An 18,981-nucleotide genomic window follows, 5' to 3' on the forward strand; every position below is an offset into this window, starting at 1 on the left:
CATAAACAGTAAGGATTGTACGTCTACATTTGAAGAATGCACATGTACGTGAATGCACACACACTCTCACACACACACACACACACACATTTCACACAGCATGGTGATTCGTTTGCCAACAGATGTGACCCACATACACCAATGGCAGTCAGTCAAGAGTTCACAGGATGAATGCCTCTCAGCTTTAAAACTGGAGTAAACTGAACCACAAACACTGGACACTCAAGTAAACAGAAGCAGGACAATGAGCAATAACAAGCCGTAATTTTCAATTTGCAGTGTAACCAATAGGAAGTTTAGCGTCAAAACAGATGTGCCGCAAATGGACATACCCAATACTGGAGGTGAAGTCAGACTATTCCCAGGCGGGACAGCACCATCAGGCAGCTCCTGCACCAAGATGCTCCATGGGGCGTCAGTTCATAGGAAGCACTGGCTTTTTTCCTTGGAAGACCGTTTTGAAAGAGGAACTTCAACTTGAGTTCTTCTCTGAAACTTTTATAGTGACAGATGAAGACGGGAGGAAGAATGTAACCTACAAAGGCACAAAGAGAGAGGGAGGGAGAGAAATAAAGAGAGAGAGGGCGAGAGAGGGAGAGGGAGTAGAGGTATGTCAATACAGGTAGATTCCTATCCTATCCTCCCAATGAACCAGGAAAACAGCAGCACCCTTAGCTCTTAGCTATACCTTTAACAAACCCTGTCCTCAGTGAGAGGGCGAGGCAGAATGACAGAGAGACAAGGGATGAATTACAGATTGAATAAACTCTTGTGTTACAGTGCAAGGCCTCTGCAGAGCGAAGCTACCGCTGGAGGCTCTTTCTGCCAAACACAGAGTTTTCTAAGAGGGTGTAATGTGGGAACAGATTCCAGGGGGCACTTCAGTGAAAGTCCCATTGTCTTCTGGGTAATAATTGCTGGGGTGCTCAGGTGTTCTCAGTTGCAATATCAAGTTTTACAGAACTAGAGCATTTTATAGTCGCTTTTATCAAGTTAGAAGTAAGAGAATGTTTTCAAGGCCATGTTTCTCTACTGGTCTAACCATCACTGTGCTATGGTCACACTTTATTTGGAGAGTCCAATGTTGAGACTCAACTTCCAATCAAGTGACTATAATGTGTCACTAAAACGTCTACTGAGTTTTAGAGATTAGAGGCTAAGGTCAGGGTTAGGGTTACATAGTCTGTGGAGTTTCACCAAATAGACAAGTGACACTTTGTTGGACATCTACTGATAGTTGATAGTCACCTGATAGTTGAGTATCAACACTGGACCCTCGAAATAAAGTGTTGCCAGTGTTATTAATTAAAGTACACTTTAGATGTTCAGAGTCGTTAATGTGAGTCAAACTGTCCCAAGTAACTGCAAATGTTCATCAACTATGAACCCATCAAGCTATTTAGCAATTTACTGTTTTTTAAGACCGAAGTTGACCAAACCAAATAAACAACTCAAGATGTCAATGCAACTTTCAAGTCATTGGTTACTCATAGGTGTTACTCACATTTTCAGCATATTTCCAGTATACAACATTACCTAATCAATCTGTCAAGAAAAATACAGTTCGTAGTGACAGTCTGCCAGAGACGGAGCACAGGATTATGACTCACACAGACCTGTGTGTGTGCTTGTTGTATTCAATTCTGCTATATGCAAATCAGCATCTTGTCATACAAACGGAATTCAATCATGGTTTCTCAGTATTAGCTTATCTGATGTTTTTTATACTCATCATTTGATGTGTAAATGACTCATTTGATACATGGCAGTCACTCAGCAACGTTGGCACACCTTGGTCCACCTTAGGCGATCTCTCCCTGTTTCTGAATCTCCCAGCCTGCTTAAGCTACACAGTATGCCAAGCTGGTGCAGATGCTGCCTACAGTTGGCATAATAATTGCAGCCAAGTAATCTAATTGGATTTAGTGACGTAATAGCCTACTGTGACTAATATATACAGCATAGACATGCAGGTAACTGCCAAAATATCGTCCTAGATTCCAATTTCTGTAACTTTATTGGAAGATGCAACATCGTAACACTGTTCCTCCGTAAGAAATTCTATCACTTGCCATTTTGGTGGCGGTGGAAAACACTGTTTCAGAGTCTCCCCTAAGAGTTGAACTGCTCATAATAGCACTGAGCACTTGTACCACCACTGTGGAAGCAGGTATCGTCATCCTGGAAGATTTCTCTCCCATCAGGATAGAAATGCTTCACCATCGGATGAATGTGATCGCTTAGAACGGTTTTGGCTTCACTGTGGGAGACAAATACTTGGGCCTATAGACTATTTAGGTTCGTACCACACATGAATACGTCTGCTTGTTGAGAAGAAGGTGAAGGACGACTCGTTTGACCATATGACATTTTCCACTGCTCCATAGATGCCTGTGGGGTTTATGTGCTGCAACCTGACCACAGCCTTCCTCTGTGAAGTTTCTCAACAAACTGTTATTGATAAAACTGTCTGCTTCCGCCTTAGATTGATCTTCGTAGTCAACTGATTCAGAGTTGCTTGGCTGTCCTTGCCTCTCCAAACAATGCATGGACATCACTGTCAAGGAGTTTCTATTTCAGACCACAGTTGCAACTTAATGCTATCTTTCCCTGATACTTTCATGCCAAAATCGCCTTTGCCTCTGTTCCTCATGAAACACCAGAAAGTAAAGTCTTCCTCACCGAAGCTGCCAAATGTGCCGTCCCTCAAAGTCCTTGAGGTCTCTTTTGCAAGCCATGGTAGACAAAATGAGATCAACTCAGCCCAGCATTTTTATACATGATAGGATGTTGATTTTTTAATTATCTTAGATACTATACCTGTGCAGAAACATGTGCTTTCAATATGCTTTGTTTCCTTTATTTTGGCTGTTACCTGAACCCACACTTGTACCCACCGTCTGTTTTCCTCAGTAATTTATCAACTTAAGCAACATATTGCTTGCTATGTAATCAGTTCTAACTGTCCTTATTAGTTTCATAACCAGTCAAATTATCTTTGTTATAAGCAATGTTGGTAAATGAGAAAGAGGCATGTAATGTGTTAAATAATGTCAGTGGAAAATATCTAATTCCAGATTTCATATCATCAGAAATGATGAGTGAGTGATTTATGAGTGTCTTTTGAAAACTTAAAGGAACACATCCACAGTCCCTGGGGCACCAAGATTTATCACTGAATAATTCACTTTTTGGCTCAAGGTGAGCTTATATAAAGTAATCACTTTGCCTGTCCCAGTGATATTCCATAATATAAAAACTGCAGCTGTCTCCCCACAAGACAGTAAACGGGGTGCTATATTTGCATTTAGCTAGTCCTTTCAGGCCCTTCTTTGAAAAGTCTGGTTCAGAAACACAGTACACTTATTAATCTTTGGAAAAGTTTCCACTTAAGGCGACAGGGAGGGGAATACTCTACTTTAAGTGGGGATGATTCACATTTCAGTACGTACAGTTCTTGCACACCAGTGACAAATTTCAAATACAATGGAATAACACTAACAAGTTGTCACAAAAGTCACAAAATGGGCCTGAATTGACATATTTTCTCCATGTATTTTCCATCATGTACTGCAAAGCCATTTGGAAAAAGACTAACAATACTCAAGACAAGTAAGATGAGTAAGAGCAGGACATTAAATGTCAGAGAGATGTTGACTTACCTCTCACTAAGGACATTCATCACACCTTCAATAATTCCCATGAGAACCAACCTATAATTCAACAGAGTGAGGAATGGTTTGTCCTTTGAACGATCTAACAGCGTTTACCAGGAGAATGGTGGCTCGATTATATATATATATATTATACAAAAATATTTGATTTCATCACTGCTTACTCTTTTGACCCGTGTCATTTTACAGGTTCTGTAGTTTCTCCATTTTAAAATCCCTCCTGTTCCCAGCGTCACATGGCACACGGCCCCCTGCCAAGGAGTTCAATGAAATGATTTCAGTTGCTTTTCTATAATTTATTTCCCTTTCCTTCAATCATTTTGCATTTCTCCCACATTGGTTGTTTTGAAAGGATTTGCCTTCTGTCCCCCTGGCTCTGTTTAAACCAATTGGGGACCCAGTGGTTCTAATCCTATGGATGGCAATGGGATTTGAGCCCATCATCAAATTTAACAGTCTCCACAGAAAGTGGGCAAAGCTAAACTGAACCCATTCCCAGCCCAAATATTTATTTTCATGCAAGATGAAATACTCGTTCTGCCTTTGGCATACAACACAAAAGATTAATTACATATTATATCTAGCAAATGTACTATTTCCATGATGCATGTAATAATGTGTATAATTTAAACTAGGTTTATAAATACAATAACAAAATGTAGAAATGATTGCATGTTGTTTAATAAACTAGTAATTAACTAAAATCCTAAAAGTATAATATTTATATATTTATTATACAAGTGAGAAACAAAATCATTGGCCTTTTTGATATTGGCAAAAATGCACAGTATTTATTACGTTAGGACACTGCAACACCATTCACAATTACTACAGCAATGAGAACTAACAGTATCAATGTTTTATAATATAATTCCCACTCCAATCCAGACTGGCATCATCCTGCTTAAAACATAGATTAACAATATTGGTGAACCTAATAGCATGAAGTTATGACCTGCTTGGTTCAGTGTGAGTTCAGATCCATCAAAACATTGACAAAAAGCGAACCAGTGTTTCCAGTCAGCAAGTCCAGCTGGTTGCCTAGGAACGTCACAATGTCAGGCTGGATATAAAGCTGCATATGAACCTGCGTCAACACTTATCAACAGGCTCCAGTGCATATCAGGTTGTGTTGATTAGACTGTCTAGGAGAGATTTAAAATAAAACACCAAGATGGCCGCCAGCTCCGTCTTTCACTGACATGCTGATAAATGAGCACATATTGTTCATCTCTCCCCCTCTTCCTTGCTTCTTTGGTCTTCACTGTTTCCATTTCCACGTGTTCATAATCAAGGGGTGTTGGTGACATTGGCCCAGCTGGGAAAGGTGTTCAGCTGGAACATGGCCGCACCCCACGTGTTTAGGGCGATGTTGATGGTTATGACTCCAAGAAAGTTCAGAATGAATCCAGCCTTGGCCTGCAACCGATAGGAAAATAATGGGTTTTCGGTAACAAAATTATATTTGAAGACTAGAACCATATGTGGCAACACAGTCTTAAACATTGTACTGTAAACATCTTCTGTTATCAACAGAGTAGTATTATCCCAATATTGAAAAATAGGTTTGCTGGGATGCATCAGTATTATTACTTGCGTCAAGGTGCTGAGGCATGTACACTCCATTCACTTTAAGATTTCACCATCTACATAAGATCAGTTTCCATGGTAACATTCAGAATATTCTGTTTATGCAAATAGAGATATTAATTGACCTTATTCACGTGGCAGCCATTTTGAACACTCGGGGTGGGAAACTCTTCCCGGAAGATTGGTGTGAATATAAAACTAGCGTTACTTCAACACATTACTGGGGACTTCAGATAGACCTAACAGCCAGCAGTCTCAGGAACAACAATGACTGTCTGAATTTAGAAGGAAAGCTAGTTAGCTAGCTTAGTAAGCTACTAACTAGACTCCTAGGCTATAGACTCTGGTTGCTAGTGATAATGCACCAAATATTAAAATGTGAACCTACATCCCTCCAGTTTCTTGAGATCCATTTGTCTCTTATATGTTTTTCAGTAGGGAATCTGTGAAATTATAAATGTTTTGCATCTTGGTGCACAATAGCAGGACGGTCACATGAGGATACATATAAGGTCACATCAGGATGCATATAAGCAGCTTATCTCAAACTCAGACATGAGCCTTTGAGTGTGTGCTGTAAACATACTCACTAAAAGGTTCCCTACAGTTCTCTACTCTCATAGCCGATGGAGAAGTGAAGGGTCTTACCATGTCCATGACTTTAAGGTTGCCGTAGGAGAAGGCAATTGCGTTGGGTGGAGTGGCCACAGGCAGCATGAAGGCCAGGGAGGCACAGATGGTGCAAGGCAACATGACGTACAGCGGGTGTAACTTGATGGCGACGGCCTGGGGTGAAGAAGTTCACACAGATGTTAACAGGCCAGGTGAGGGATTTTAGAGCAGTCCTACTGATACTGTTGTGAACGATGCAACTGGTTGACATCAAACAGACCGACAGCCTTCTGTTCCTCTGTGATATAGATGCACATGGCCCATCGAAGTGCTGCTAAACCAACAGCTACAGGAAGCAACTCTCTTTATGCCTTTTGCTGTTAAAAAGTTGGTCATTCTTCCTGTTTTACTCTGTGTTGACAGCAGACAAATATATGAAAGTTGACATAGCTAACATAACAGCAGGCTAACAAAAATACAAAATAGATTTTCTGATTTGGTTAATCAAAAATAAAAAGTAAAATCTTATTTGAATGGAAATTCACAAGCGGCAGACAATTACATAGCCAACTAAGACCCACCTTTCTGAGGGTATCAGTGCATATATGACTGTCAAACCAACACATCCCCTTTAAAGACTGTAAAACTCCACTCGTTTGGGATTGATGACATCAACGTCACATGACTGACAGTGTTTCGATAAGACAAATCTTAGAGAGAGAGAGGGAGAGACAGAGTTGTGTCTGTAAACATGTTGCTCTGCGTGACTGTCTCTCACCATGGAGGCCAGTATAGGCAGGAAGAGCGTTGTGGTGGCGGTGTTGCTGGAACACTCGGTGAACATGGCCACCAGCAGGCACAGCAGGATGGAGATGGCAAAGGGAGGGATGCTCTGCAGCGGGGCGAGACTTTCTCCCAGCCATGTGGAAAGACCAGATGTCTTTATCCAGAGGTAAAAAAAAAAAATACAAGTCAGCATCAAAAAATATGAATATGGGATTCTCTTTAGAAAACTGTAGAGTGCTTGATGATCAACTATATTACCTCACTTCCTCGGGCCAGCGCAAAGCCTCCTCCCAGAAGCAAAATGATACTCCAAGGCATCTTTTCATGGACTATATCCCAGTTAAGCAGGGTCGGAGGGGCTTTGAGGGGCTTTCCTATTGGAACAAGGAGAAAATGTTGAAGAAAATTGCAAAAAATCTTTACAGCAGACAGTTCATTTTCGGCCATTGGTTAAGAGATCATAAATCGTGGTATCTCTAACTTAACTATGGAGAAAGCTCAGCTTTTACTGTCTACAGATATGACATTATGACAGTGAAGGTACTCCATAAAGATGAAAGGAAATGTGATAAAACTCAAAATTTGTTGTTTTAACCGGATTCATACAGGTTCATAGGTTTTTGCTGATAATAACAGATCTATTCGCATAATGACCCTGTATTTGACCCTGTACTCATTTTTCTCAGTTCCCAAGATGAAAAATGGACTTTGACACAAAATGGCACCTCAAAGTCTGCCTCATACTTCTCAAACAAAGTGTGTTTAATCTGTGTGGCATCGCTCTGTGTACAAAACATACTGCTTTGCGACTGTTCGAGGAGCAGCAATAACCTTGCTGCTTATAGGCACCAGCAGGCCATGCTCAACTTAAGTTACCAAGAGGGAATAAGAGCATGTATTGATTCAAAAGTAATTTGTCTAAGGAACGGTACAGCATGTAGTGCTGTACAGGCTTGACCTTGGGGCTATCAGGCTACAGCTCACTCTTGTGTGCCTCTGCAAGGAGTTGGGATAGCGTTTATTACAAAGCACCGAGTCAGCTAGATGGGTCGTGTCACAAGACAGTAAAAGTTATTGTCTGTATCTCCTTAGTACACAGATAGAGAGGATAGACATGACTGCACCGTAAAAACTGACTGCGCTCATATCTTCTTGTCACAGACTTAACACACCATGCAAACAGAAAATGTGATGCAACAGCAAATAAACTGAAATACTTCCGATTGTGCTGTACAGACGTGCAGAGAGGGGCCCCAAAAGAGGATCGAATTGCTGCCCTTTTGCTTGAACATACACAAGTTCCCTCTTATCCTTCTTATAATGTGCTGACTTACATATTTTCCATTAAGATTTTATCATTGTCACTTAAAAACGTGCAGGATAAACATGAAAAAAGACATCCTAGACATCCTACTACAAAAACGTCTTGAGAGAGCCCTTTTTGTTTTGTCTGTGCCTGGTACTGTACATATCCAGACAGTAAGGTGTATATAATGTACCTATTGGTATGGGGCACACACAAAATCATGAAGAACATGCCGCCTACCATCCTCAGATGTCCCGCCACATCTGGGGAGTGTGGATGGGATGCAGAAGAAGAGTGTTGACATCAGTATGGCCACTGTCCCATCAGTGACAAACCTGTTAATGGATAAGAAAAGGGATTGAACATATCTGTGATTAACATATTAACATTTTTTAAATACTTAAACTAGTATTTTGAGTAGAGCCTAGCATTATAATGACCCAAGACTGGGCAGATGATTACAAGGTTGGTCAAGTCACACGTCATCAACAAGTGATCTCACATCAGACGAGCACTCAAAAACACAATGGCTACTGTAGTTTGGCTCACACTCGGGGTCACGGGGGGGAATTGGGTGTCATGAGTTCATTATTAAAACACTATTAGACCCCTCTTTGTTTTCTGCTCCTAGACTTGACCAAATGTTCTAATTAAGTGATAATTAATTCCCCCAGGAGTCATGAAAATCATCATACTCACGGTCTGTCCTTGTTGAAAAGCACAGTGGCCCAGCCGGGCATGAACCCAGGCTCCCTGGTAAACCACAGAAGAACCAGCAACGTGAAGATAACCAGCACACAGCCCTCAGCGAAGCTCATGCTGCCCAACTTTTTGTACTCATCTTTCATTACCTGGTACGCCTCCCTGTCACCATCTTTGTGTGTGCCGCATCCAAAGGACTTTTTTAAGCTGGAATAGTACAGTGAGAAATTCAGATAAATTGTTCTCTTTGTTCATAATGTTGAACTTATGGTATTGTTAAAAAGAGAGTATGACTCGAATCCATGAGACTTACTTGAAGCCCAAATAAATGAACTGCAGCCACAACCAAGAGAGGGCAAGCATTAATACCATGTTGGGAAAAGAGAAGCCAAACCAGCTGGCAAAGTTGATTATATCTCCATTTCCTGGAAAGAGTCTGTTGGTAAAAAGCCAGCATTAGCAGATATCTGAACAGAAGCCTTTTCAATGTGGTCACCATTATTATATCATACTGATAAATCATATCTGATAAATATAGCAATTTTGTGCTCATAGTGGCAGAAATCTTGGTGGTGGTAGAATCTTTTTCTAAAGACCTAGACCACAAAAAATATTTGAATCTCCTGATTTGACTTGAAAATCTCACTCTTTGAACATTCTTTGAAATTTGTATTGTGTAGATAGAAAGTAACTAACTCAAGATTGAAGAAGGAGAAGGGAGAATGCCAAAGATTGCTAATGCAGATGAGTGATACTGCATAACTTCCACTTTCTTATAGATCCACTGTTTAGATGGCTGTGCACTTAAATGGCAGGAGGAAAAAAGAATTGGAGGAAAGCCATGACTGCAATCAAGATGAGTTAACCACAGTCTGCACAGAGTCAGGACTGAATAAATTTGTGCTCAGGGACAAACTCGTATATATTATATATTGCTGTAATAAGAATGATTTGAGGACTATGTGGTCTTTTATCTAACAAAAAAGGCCACAGGAGAGAGGAAACCAAACGCCTGGCCAACCTGAATTGTTTGTAAGCAAAGCTTTCTAAAGATGAGGAAGAATGGAGAACCTTAGTTAAGGTGTGTGTGTGCATGCGTGTGTGTGTGTGTGTGTGTGTGTGTGTGTGTGTGTGTGTGTGTGTGTGTGTGTGTGTGTGTGTGTGTAGGGTATGACTGTGTGTGTGTTGGCACAGGTCCTACTCATCAATCTGGCCCTTCAGGATGACATTGGGTGTGGTTCCTGTGAGTGTGGCCGTCCCTCCGATGCTAGCAGCGTAACACACACTCAGGCTCATGCCTTTTGACAGGTTCACATACTTCAGCTCCCTCTTAATTCTGCTCAGCTCCGCCTCTGGGCTCCTGTCACAAACCTCTGGAGGAAAGAACTGAGGGTCAGACAGAGCTTTTCACTGGATCACTGGACTTTTTGTAGACTCTTTTCACCGTTTCACCAGCTTCTGGAAATGTTTCAAATTCACCAACACCAACATTCACCAACACCAACCTTACAGCAAATGTAAACGCTCTTATGAACTGGGTATTGGTTGAATCACTATTATGTTTTATCAATCAGCAATAGAGAGTAGCAAAACAGACATTTATTTCTATGAAAATGTTGCGGATTATTACTTCAAAATCTGCTAAAGGTTTCTCCATAATATCTTGGAATGAACAATGTACAAGTCAACATGTCAGTTCCTCCCCATGAATATTGAAATTAATGAATGAAATTAAATTTGAGTATGCATGAAAGATGAACGGTTGACTGAGTATCTTTTTCAACTAATCCACAGGTGTACACTATCTTTATCATGATCGTTCAGAAGATAAACCTATGTGAACATAGAAGAACTGTGTTGTAAAAAAGCCCTAGGCTGAGAATACAGTGTATTCAGGCAGTATAATATATACATATATTGCATGTACTACTGAATGTATTGCATTCAGCTCCAATACTTGAGACGTTCTCTTATGAAAAGATGAGTTTTCCCATGTTATAAACATTTTTTCAGTACATGTGGCGTATAAGAATTTGCTACATTGATATTAGGCTGTTATTTCAAAGAAAACCTACTTGAAGTGACACCGTTGTCTTTGGATTTGATTTCCATCATGTCCTTTGTGTCTTTGTTGTCATCATCTTCATCCACATTTGCTTTCATATCTGCAAGAAACCATTACAAACAACAGCAAGGAGTAGAAACCAAAAAGTCATCATATCATCTCTTAAACAACCAAAACATAAACTTCAAAAACAACACGCTTGTCAGTTTTTTACTAATCTAACAAGACAGACACGCACACACACACACACACACACACACACACACACACACACCCATGTTGATGCTGTTGTCCTTGGGTTTGAGCTCCTTGTCGTTGCTCTCGTTGGTGTCTCCCATCTCGAAGGCCTGGTTCTGGTGGCCGGCCTTTGCAGCAGTCAGGCCCAGATCCCTCTCCTCAGCCTTGGCCTCGGTGTCAGACAGCTGCTGCAGCACGGCGTGGGCGATGGGCAGCATCATGGCTGTGGACGCTGTGTTACTGATCCACATGGACAGAAACGCTGTGGTGGCCATGAAACCCATCATCAGGCTGGAGAGGAGAAAAACAAATCATGAATGAATAAAGAATGTGAAGAGACTGGAGTGACAGATTAATGAATATGAGCACTAAGCAGTCATGGGGAAAATAATGTACGGAGAGCAAGGCGTCTTACAGAGCGGGCTTCACCCCGACAAGAAGCAGGACTCGAAGGGCAATCCTCTTGTGCAGGTTCCAGTGCTCCACAGCGATGGCCACCAGCAGCCCGCCAATAAAGAGCATGTTGGAGTCTTTCAGGTACTGGATACAAACCTGGATAACGGAAAAAAAGAGTGAGAGAGAATACAAACATATGTTCTCATGTGGGAGTGAAAAACATGCTGCAAACATGGCTTGGAAGAGGAAAAGAGGCCCTGTCAACTAAAAAATAAACATATTCAGCCACTTCTGGAGGGCAAATAATATGGAAATGAGATGCTAAGTCATCAACTCTCAGCAGTATACTCTGACTTTTTCCTACATAAAAATCTAAACCATGTAATTGCAAGAAATGGCTAACTGATCAGAATCAAAATCCACAGTAGCTATACTGTGTACGTATACAGTCAGATTTGGTAATAGTTCATCTTAAAATGAGTTTGCAGGGAAAGGATGAAGGTGTTTAAATACCTCGCCTGACTCCATGATGCCCATCATGGGGAAGAAAATGACCGGCAGCAAGGCGGTCACAGCCAGAGGGATGCACTCTGTACACCAGTACAGAGCCATCAGGATGATCACATAGCCACACTTCGCCTCCTGTGGTGCACACACAAGGACAGGGTTAATTATCTAATGCCCTAAATGTGCTGATGCACTTGTGTGTGTGTGTTATAGCAATGGCTGCCACTGGAAAACACTGAGGTGGGGACACATCAAGAGATCTTATGAGAGGTTGTACTGGCATTAAGGAAATTTAGCACAGACTCATCAGTACACTGTGTAGAAAGTGAACAGCTGGACAAGAACAATCAAAGAGTACATGAAGTCATCTCCATTCAAATTTACATCAATCGTGAAATGAGCACTAGCTGAAAAGGGCAGAGGTTGTGGTCTTTGAATGAATGGGACTGATTGAGCCCCTGAACTTCACCCACTTTTTTCATTTAGCTTGATCAAAGATTACATGGTACAAAAGGTCACCAGCGGAGGTCTTTCCTGGGCATGGTGCAGCGGAGAGATGGACAACGTAAAGCACTGACAGTACGACTAGACTGAAGGTGAATCACTTGTGGGATATTGTTCTTTGATCCTTTTTGATTGTCAAAGGTTACCTCTTTCATTTGGTTGCCATCGACTCTCATGGTTGTTGATTTGGATATAATAACATTGTAAGTTTCCTCTCTCTCTCTCTCTCTCTCTCTCTCTCTCTCTCTCTCTCTCTCTGTCTCTCTCTCTCTGTTGCCAATCAAACGTATTTAGGATGTCATGGATTGAAGAAATTCATTAGATGAAAAAAACACAAGACATGGCAACACATATTTTTCATTTGATTCAAAATAGTCGAGCAACTTACTAAGTGTGCCTGGATTAACTAAAATTCACAATGTATTGCAAGTTCCCATGCATTAGAAAATAAGATGTAACATATAGTGTTCTGATATTACATGAACATCAATCAGAATGATACCCTTCCTCACCAAGGACTCAAGCTTTAGTCATTTTACCATCTAGACTATTGCGACTCCCTCCTGGCTGGACTCCCAAAGTCTTCAGCCACAGCAGCTCATCCAGAATGCTGCAGCCTGCCTCGTCTTCAACCTCCACAAATTCTCCAGTGTAAACTCCTTCCTGTACCTCCTAAAACTCTGGTGCTGGTGTACAAGGAAGCTGCACCCACAAGCTGTGTCAGGACAACAGAGTCACTCCCAATTTTCCACCAAAATCTCTAAACTCTCTTCAAAAAAAAAAAAATACTTCACATCCCCCTAACACCCCCTCTGCAGTCATTCTCTACTATGCTTACTTAGCTCTTATTTCTTTTTCCAGCACTTCTCTATGATAATGTTATGGTCACTATTTTGTTGCATCTATTGTCAGTGCACTGTGGCTCTGAACTTTGCACTCCTCACTAGTAATAATGTTGTTGATCTTAGAATTTAAGCTTCTTCTATTGCTGCACTAATTATAAGTTCCTATGGATAAGAGGTTAAGCTAAATGCCTAAAATGTTTTTAAGATAGTAGACCGAAAGCAAAATGCATCTCTATTGTATGATATTATTGTGTGTTGTTATCACAATGTACAGTAGTAGGCCTATTATCAAGTTACTACTGAAAAGACAGCTAATCAGTGTAGTTAAAGCAATTACCATAACTTTTTTACCGCCTGATGATTCAAATAAACAACATCCTTGATTGCAAATCGGTGAGTCATTTCTTGGCATGAATAATTGCAAAATAGAGGATGACGTAAGACAAGAGGACAGGCTCCAACAGCGACTGTCACTGTCTCATTCACTGGTAAACCCAAGCCTCAGGACTCAGCCATATGGCAACAACAAGTTTTCAAGATAATATCTTGTAATTGCTATTTTCCAGCTCTGAAAAAAATATTATGGAATTTGTAACAACTGAGAACAGAGAAACATATATTAATAATTGATGTTTCCAAATCCTATAATATTTTCTGGCAGAAATTGAAATTTTAATTAAGAAAAAAAAAAAGGTACTTTAAGGACCCGTATTGAACCAATGAGACCAATGATGAGAAGGAACAACAAACAAGAGGAAAATGACACCATTATATAGGATATTTTTGGTTTATGAATGTTTCCTTATCAGATACATGCTTTAGAATTACAATATAAATGTACTAATTAAACACATTGCTACCACTATTTTTTATTTGCATTAATACGCATTTTTATGTATTTTTACACCTTTCTGAATCTGGAAGCTGGAAGATGAAGTACAATGTGCAACCACTTATTTTTAAAATATTTAAGAAAATATGTTGCTTATGCGACCTCCAGCTCATATTGGAAAGGAGCTATTGAAATTTGAATGTGTGTTACAGAAGAAAAACATTTTCTAAAATATCGAAACCGATGGTTGTAAATTGTTCTTCCACTTTCAGTAATCATAAACAGGCTGCTTTCATCAGTGTGCTTTAATGTGTTTGTGTCACAAGTTATTAAAGGTGGAAAAACAAATATCCACTGAATATCTGATATCAACAAACAAAATGGACCAACTAATACAAAGTGCATCACCAACAGCTGTGTTTGAGTGTTTCATGATGCATTTTCTAAGACTCAAGAATACTAAAGAGTAATAAATCACAAAATCTTCTTACTAACAATTAAGAAAAAGACATAGAAACTCAAAATCATGTACCATGAAGTGTTTTTATTGCCATGACTCACATGGGAAATTGCGCCTGCAGTGGGGGCGCTTAGATTGTGATCTTGCATAAATAAGGTGAATCAGCAGAACTTCTGAGAACCACAAGCATCGCCAAATTATCCAACAAATTTATTTAAAATGAATTTCAGAAGTTATGTCGAGCATTCAAATTACAGATCCTTTATTCAGCTGCATCCCAACAAGTCCAGTGAACTAAATGAGCCTAAATGAGAGGGATAGGAACTAAAAGTGATGTCACTGCATAATTCAAACATTCAAACATACACACACGTCCTTACCGGGCCTGGGATGATCAGTGGCAGAGGCAGAATCAGTAGGGGAGTCAGAACTATCAGCAGGTAATTCCTGTACCTCCACAGCCATGAAAGGCAGCCAGCCATGATCCAGATGTGCTACGGATATCCAAAGCAAAGGAGAGGGAGCGTGAGAAAGAGTAGAAAATGAAATTGAGGCAGGGGGAGAACGGTTTTACAAGATAATTGGTGACACCACTGCACCATTTAAGAGAGAGTAGCAGATAAAGTCACAGTATATATATCACCCAGAGACCAGATTAAAAATTAACTTTAGAGCGAGGGGCCCGCATGCAGAGGGTGTGCTGTAGTGTCAAGTGTTTGGAAAGAGTCAGGGTAGGGTGAGAGACCAGGAGTTTCTATGGAAAAACAAATCTTCTATGTCTTGAATGTAAGATGTGAGAAATTATTGGTAAGTATCATGTGTGGAAATACAGAAATACAGAATCTCTTCAAGATAAACCATAGAGTTATCATGTAATTAGCAGAATTACCTGGTTTTTACCAGTTTACTCATGAAAACCCACATGTGTAGTAGGCCAACACTGAAACAACCCAAATAAAATCCATCTTTATAAGTGAGTTGAAGTAAGACCATTCTGCCTTACTTCAGGATACTGACACTTGTTACCAGAAAATTCCTCAAAAAAGGAGATTTTAAGATTTTAAGATTGAATACAAATCCAAATGATTTGTTGTGACATTTTTGTAGTATATAAGCCTATGTGACCATGTATGTATGTATTTGTCTTATAAAATACATACATACATACATTATAAATACTTCACTCACACACTGACCACTCAAACATACCTTTTATGCCCCATGTCACATGATTGTCAAACTCAGGATGTCTCATGTGTCCCACTCCTACCTTGAGTGACTCCTTAAGCTTAATTGATTACTGTAACAATAATCTTATGCAGAGCAAAACGACATTCAAAGGAAGGAGATTTAAAGAAGCTGAAGCTTCTGGTATATTGTTTTTTGTCTTTGTGGGTGCAAATTACACAAGACCTTCAAATCCCAAGACTTACTCTGCCCCATCTCCCATTTAAATGGGTGGGATTTTTCAAAGAGTCAACCACTTAGCCAATCACAAGCGACAAGCGGACCGTGCCTGGCTCATGTCCTCAGTCAATGATCGAGCCTTATTGTCCCCACTTGATGAAAGGGCTGCACGTTTGAATGATTACTAATTTCTTTCATATTGATAGATACCCACCCCAGACACCCCAGATACGTGAGAATCATGCGCTTTGATTTCTCCCATGCAACACCATCCAGACCCTCCTGCGTGGGGAGAAGCTCAGAGTGATGCAGGTTGACAACGCTATGGTGCTTTTTCTTTTTACCTCTACTTCATCTGTATAGTTAAAAAAAAAAATGTATCCTATTTTTTTTACTCTTTGTACCTACTCCTTTTGGTTGAAATTAAGCTGTCATAGCTTTGGTTTGCATTATTTACACATACATTCCAAAGTGGCGAGCTTGTAGCCACTGTTTTGTGCAGCGGTGTGCTGGGGAGGAAACATCAAAGCAATGGAGGCAGGCAGGATGAACAGAGTGGTGTAGAGCTGAGTCTGGGCAGCCTGGAGGCAGCAGCAGAGGGGAGGATGAGGACTAAACTGAACTCCTGGACACAAAAACACCTCCCACCTCCTCCATGGTGAGCTGATGCAGCTACAGAGCAACTTCACCCTCCACCTCATCCCCCCAAGGTTCAACACTTTACGCTTTAGTTGCTCTTTTGTGCCGACAGCCATCAGACTGAACAATGCCTCCAGTCCAAATGGCTTTAGTCTCAGCCAGCTAGGATGGAGCTGAAACTCCATCAATGTTAAGTCTCCAACAATGTTAAGTCTGTAGCTATGAATTTGGGTGTGATATTTGATTCAGTCCTCTGTTTTACTGATCAGGTTAAGAGTGCTGTTCAGTCCTGCTTCCTTCAGTTAAAAATATTTCCAAGATAAGGTCTTACATATTTTTTGTTGACTTTGAAACAGTTATCTCTGCCTTTATCTCGTCACGTTTGGACGACTGTACTTCCCTCTATTCCTGCCAGTCAGAGATCCTCCCCCAGCTCCTTCCTCTAGTGCAGCTGTCGACTCGATTGTTTTTATTCATTTATGTTTGTTTTGTAAAGCACTTTGTAATGGTTGTTTGGAAAAGGGTTGTATAATTTATTATTAGATTCTTTCAAATATACGTTTGAATTTAATATATTCATTGATGCAAAAATGTTTAAAGATAGATTGACATTTGTCATGATTGTAGATATTTTCATTATTTTGGCCACCATTTTATACTTTAGTATGCTACAACCCACACAAAGCAATCACTGCTTTACTTGGCAGTGAGCCTTTATCCCTTTTCAGTCAAGAATTCCTCTCTAAACATTGGCCTTTGTGAAGAGCTTTCAAAAGGAGACTTAATTTTGAAGCTTGTTTAAGCGATGTGATGTTTTTAGAAGATGGACAAGATGATATATTTTAAGTTCATTTTGGGTGAATTTCAGGGTTTCCAGGGTTAAAACTAACTCTACTTTACTGTACTGTAACCCTACTATAAGGAATTCAGGTTTAAAGTGTCCACCGAGGGATGATAAAGATAATAGACCCCCAAAACAAACATTGAACCAAATGAAAACAACCCCTGAAAGAGTCAACTCAGCTACAGAGCGACAGGCGTCTTCAGCCGTCTGTGTCTCCTAGAAGGAGCGGGGAAAACAATCTTGTAGAAAACAAAGTCCCATCAGATAACAGAGATAACCTGCCAGGTTGAGGACTCAGTGGGCGTGACTTGGGATGTTTTGATTCCTTGGAAAGGACGCCCTCGGGGACTGAAATGTAGACAAACCTGCTCATCCTCATTGTTAAACACCTACATCTTCTAGAATAGATGACCTTCTCCATACGGATCCAAAAACAACTGGGAGAAAAACGGTGGGGAAAATGGTGCGTTTATTTAGCCAATGAGACAGATCTTTCATAATTATTGTATGTATCATGTGCGATATTTTATTTTAAATTAGGCAAATTTGCCTTGATTTATTGATCACCCCATGACCTCATATTTGTTTGCTTTTTTATTTTTTGTTTCTTGTTTGCTTTTTGCTTGCTGTCCTTATAATGTGAAAAATGTTCATAAATAAAAAGTTTTTAAAAAATAAATTAAAAAAAAACCTGCTCATCCTCTTGTCAAGTCACCATCAATCAACAAAGCAGTTTTTTTTTTAATGATCGAAAAATAATCCAGAAGAAAAATGATTTGCATATGTGTGTGTTTCTGCGTAACAGACAGGGCGGGTGTTTCTGTAACAGTCAGAGGGTTGTACAATAATATTTACAGGAATTGATGCAGGTGAATTTAAACCAGTCTGATGGGGTATAACAACTATTTTTGTATGACTGAGGAGAGTTCGGTTTGCACTAGTGAACATTTACTAGTTCAGAAACATCAGACCAGTGAACCCTGCCATTTGAAATGTATTATAATAGTATAAAACATGAATAAGGTGAGATCAACAACAGGGAACTTTCTGAGGGTATGAGCAAATTTTCTGAATGAGAACTGTCTTTATTGCTATTAAATTAATATCATTTGAAGATAAAAGCTGAAATAAACATTCTATTAGTCTATAAAATCAGTCCAGCGATCAATAAAGCCGTTCCAAGCTGTGATCTACTCTGTCCAGGTGTGTGTGTGTGTGTGTGTGTGTGTAGGTGTGTGTGTGTGTGTGACACCATAAACCAGTGAAAAACAGTTTCCAGGGTGTCCAGGGTGAGAGTGTTGGTCTTTTATTGCTTGAGGCAACCTTGAGTGTTCTTGAAATTACTCTCGAGCACAAAGTCCCACACAGTTATAGGAAAAACCTTTATTTTCAATCTTAAACATCCAGTTTGAAGTGGGCAATCATAAGAGAATGCTGTCTGACTGTCACATCTGCCTAGTTTCCCATCATTCTTGCAGTGACCCCATGATGAGAAGAAAGAAAGATTATTTTCTGACATTGTAAAATCAAGTGTTGTATGTTTAAATTGTTGACTATTGTTAGACTTAAATCTCA

At 40.0% G+C, this 18,981-nt stretch overlaps 1 protein-coding gene across 1 annotated transcript; it reads right to left on the reverse strand.

Annotated features, from left to right (window-relative positions):
• Positions 1-4,964: 4,964 nt before the first annotated feature.
• Positions 4,965-14,974, reverse strand: LOC139912744 (solute carrier family 13 member 2-like). The gene is made up of 13 exons (XM_071900632.1): positions 14,897-14,974; positions 14,507-14,515; positions 11,882-12,010; positions 11,388-11,524; positions 11,006-11,263; positions 9,872-10,030; positions 8,984-9,106; positions 8,668-8,877; positions 8,209-8,303; positions 6,921-7,036; positions 6,655-6,816; positions 5,913-6,050; positions 4,965-5,093 (listed from the first exon to the last, which is right to left on the reverse strand). Exons 3-13 carry the CDS (start codon positions 11,978-11,980, stop codon positions 4,965-4,967), a joined length of 1,626 nt encoding a protein of 541 aa, XP_071756733.1. The 5' UTR covers positions 11,981-12,010; positions 14,507-14,515; positions 14,897-14,974.
• Positions 14,975-18,981: the final 4,007 nt, after the last annotated feature.

The sequence above is a fragment of the Centroberyx gerrardi genome, chromosome 6 (genome assembly GCF_048128805.1).
Source record: "Centroberyx gerrardi isolate f3 chromosome 6, fCenGer3.hap1.cur.20231027, whole genome shotgun sequence".
Taxonomy (NCBI): Eukaryota; Metazoa; Chordata; class Actinopteri; order Beryciformes; family Berycidae; genus Centroberyx; species Centroberyx gerrardi.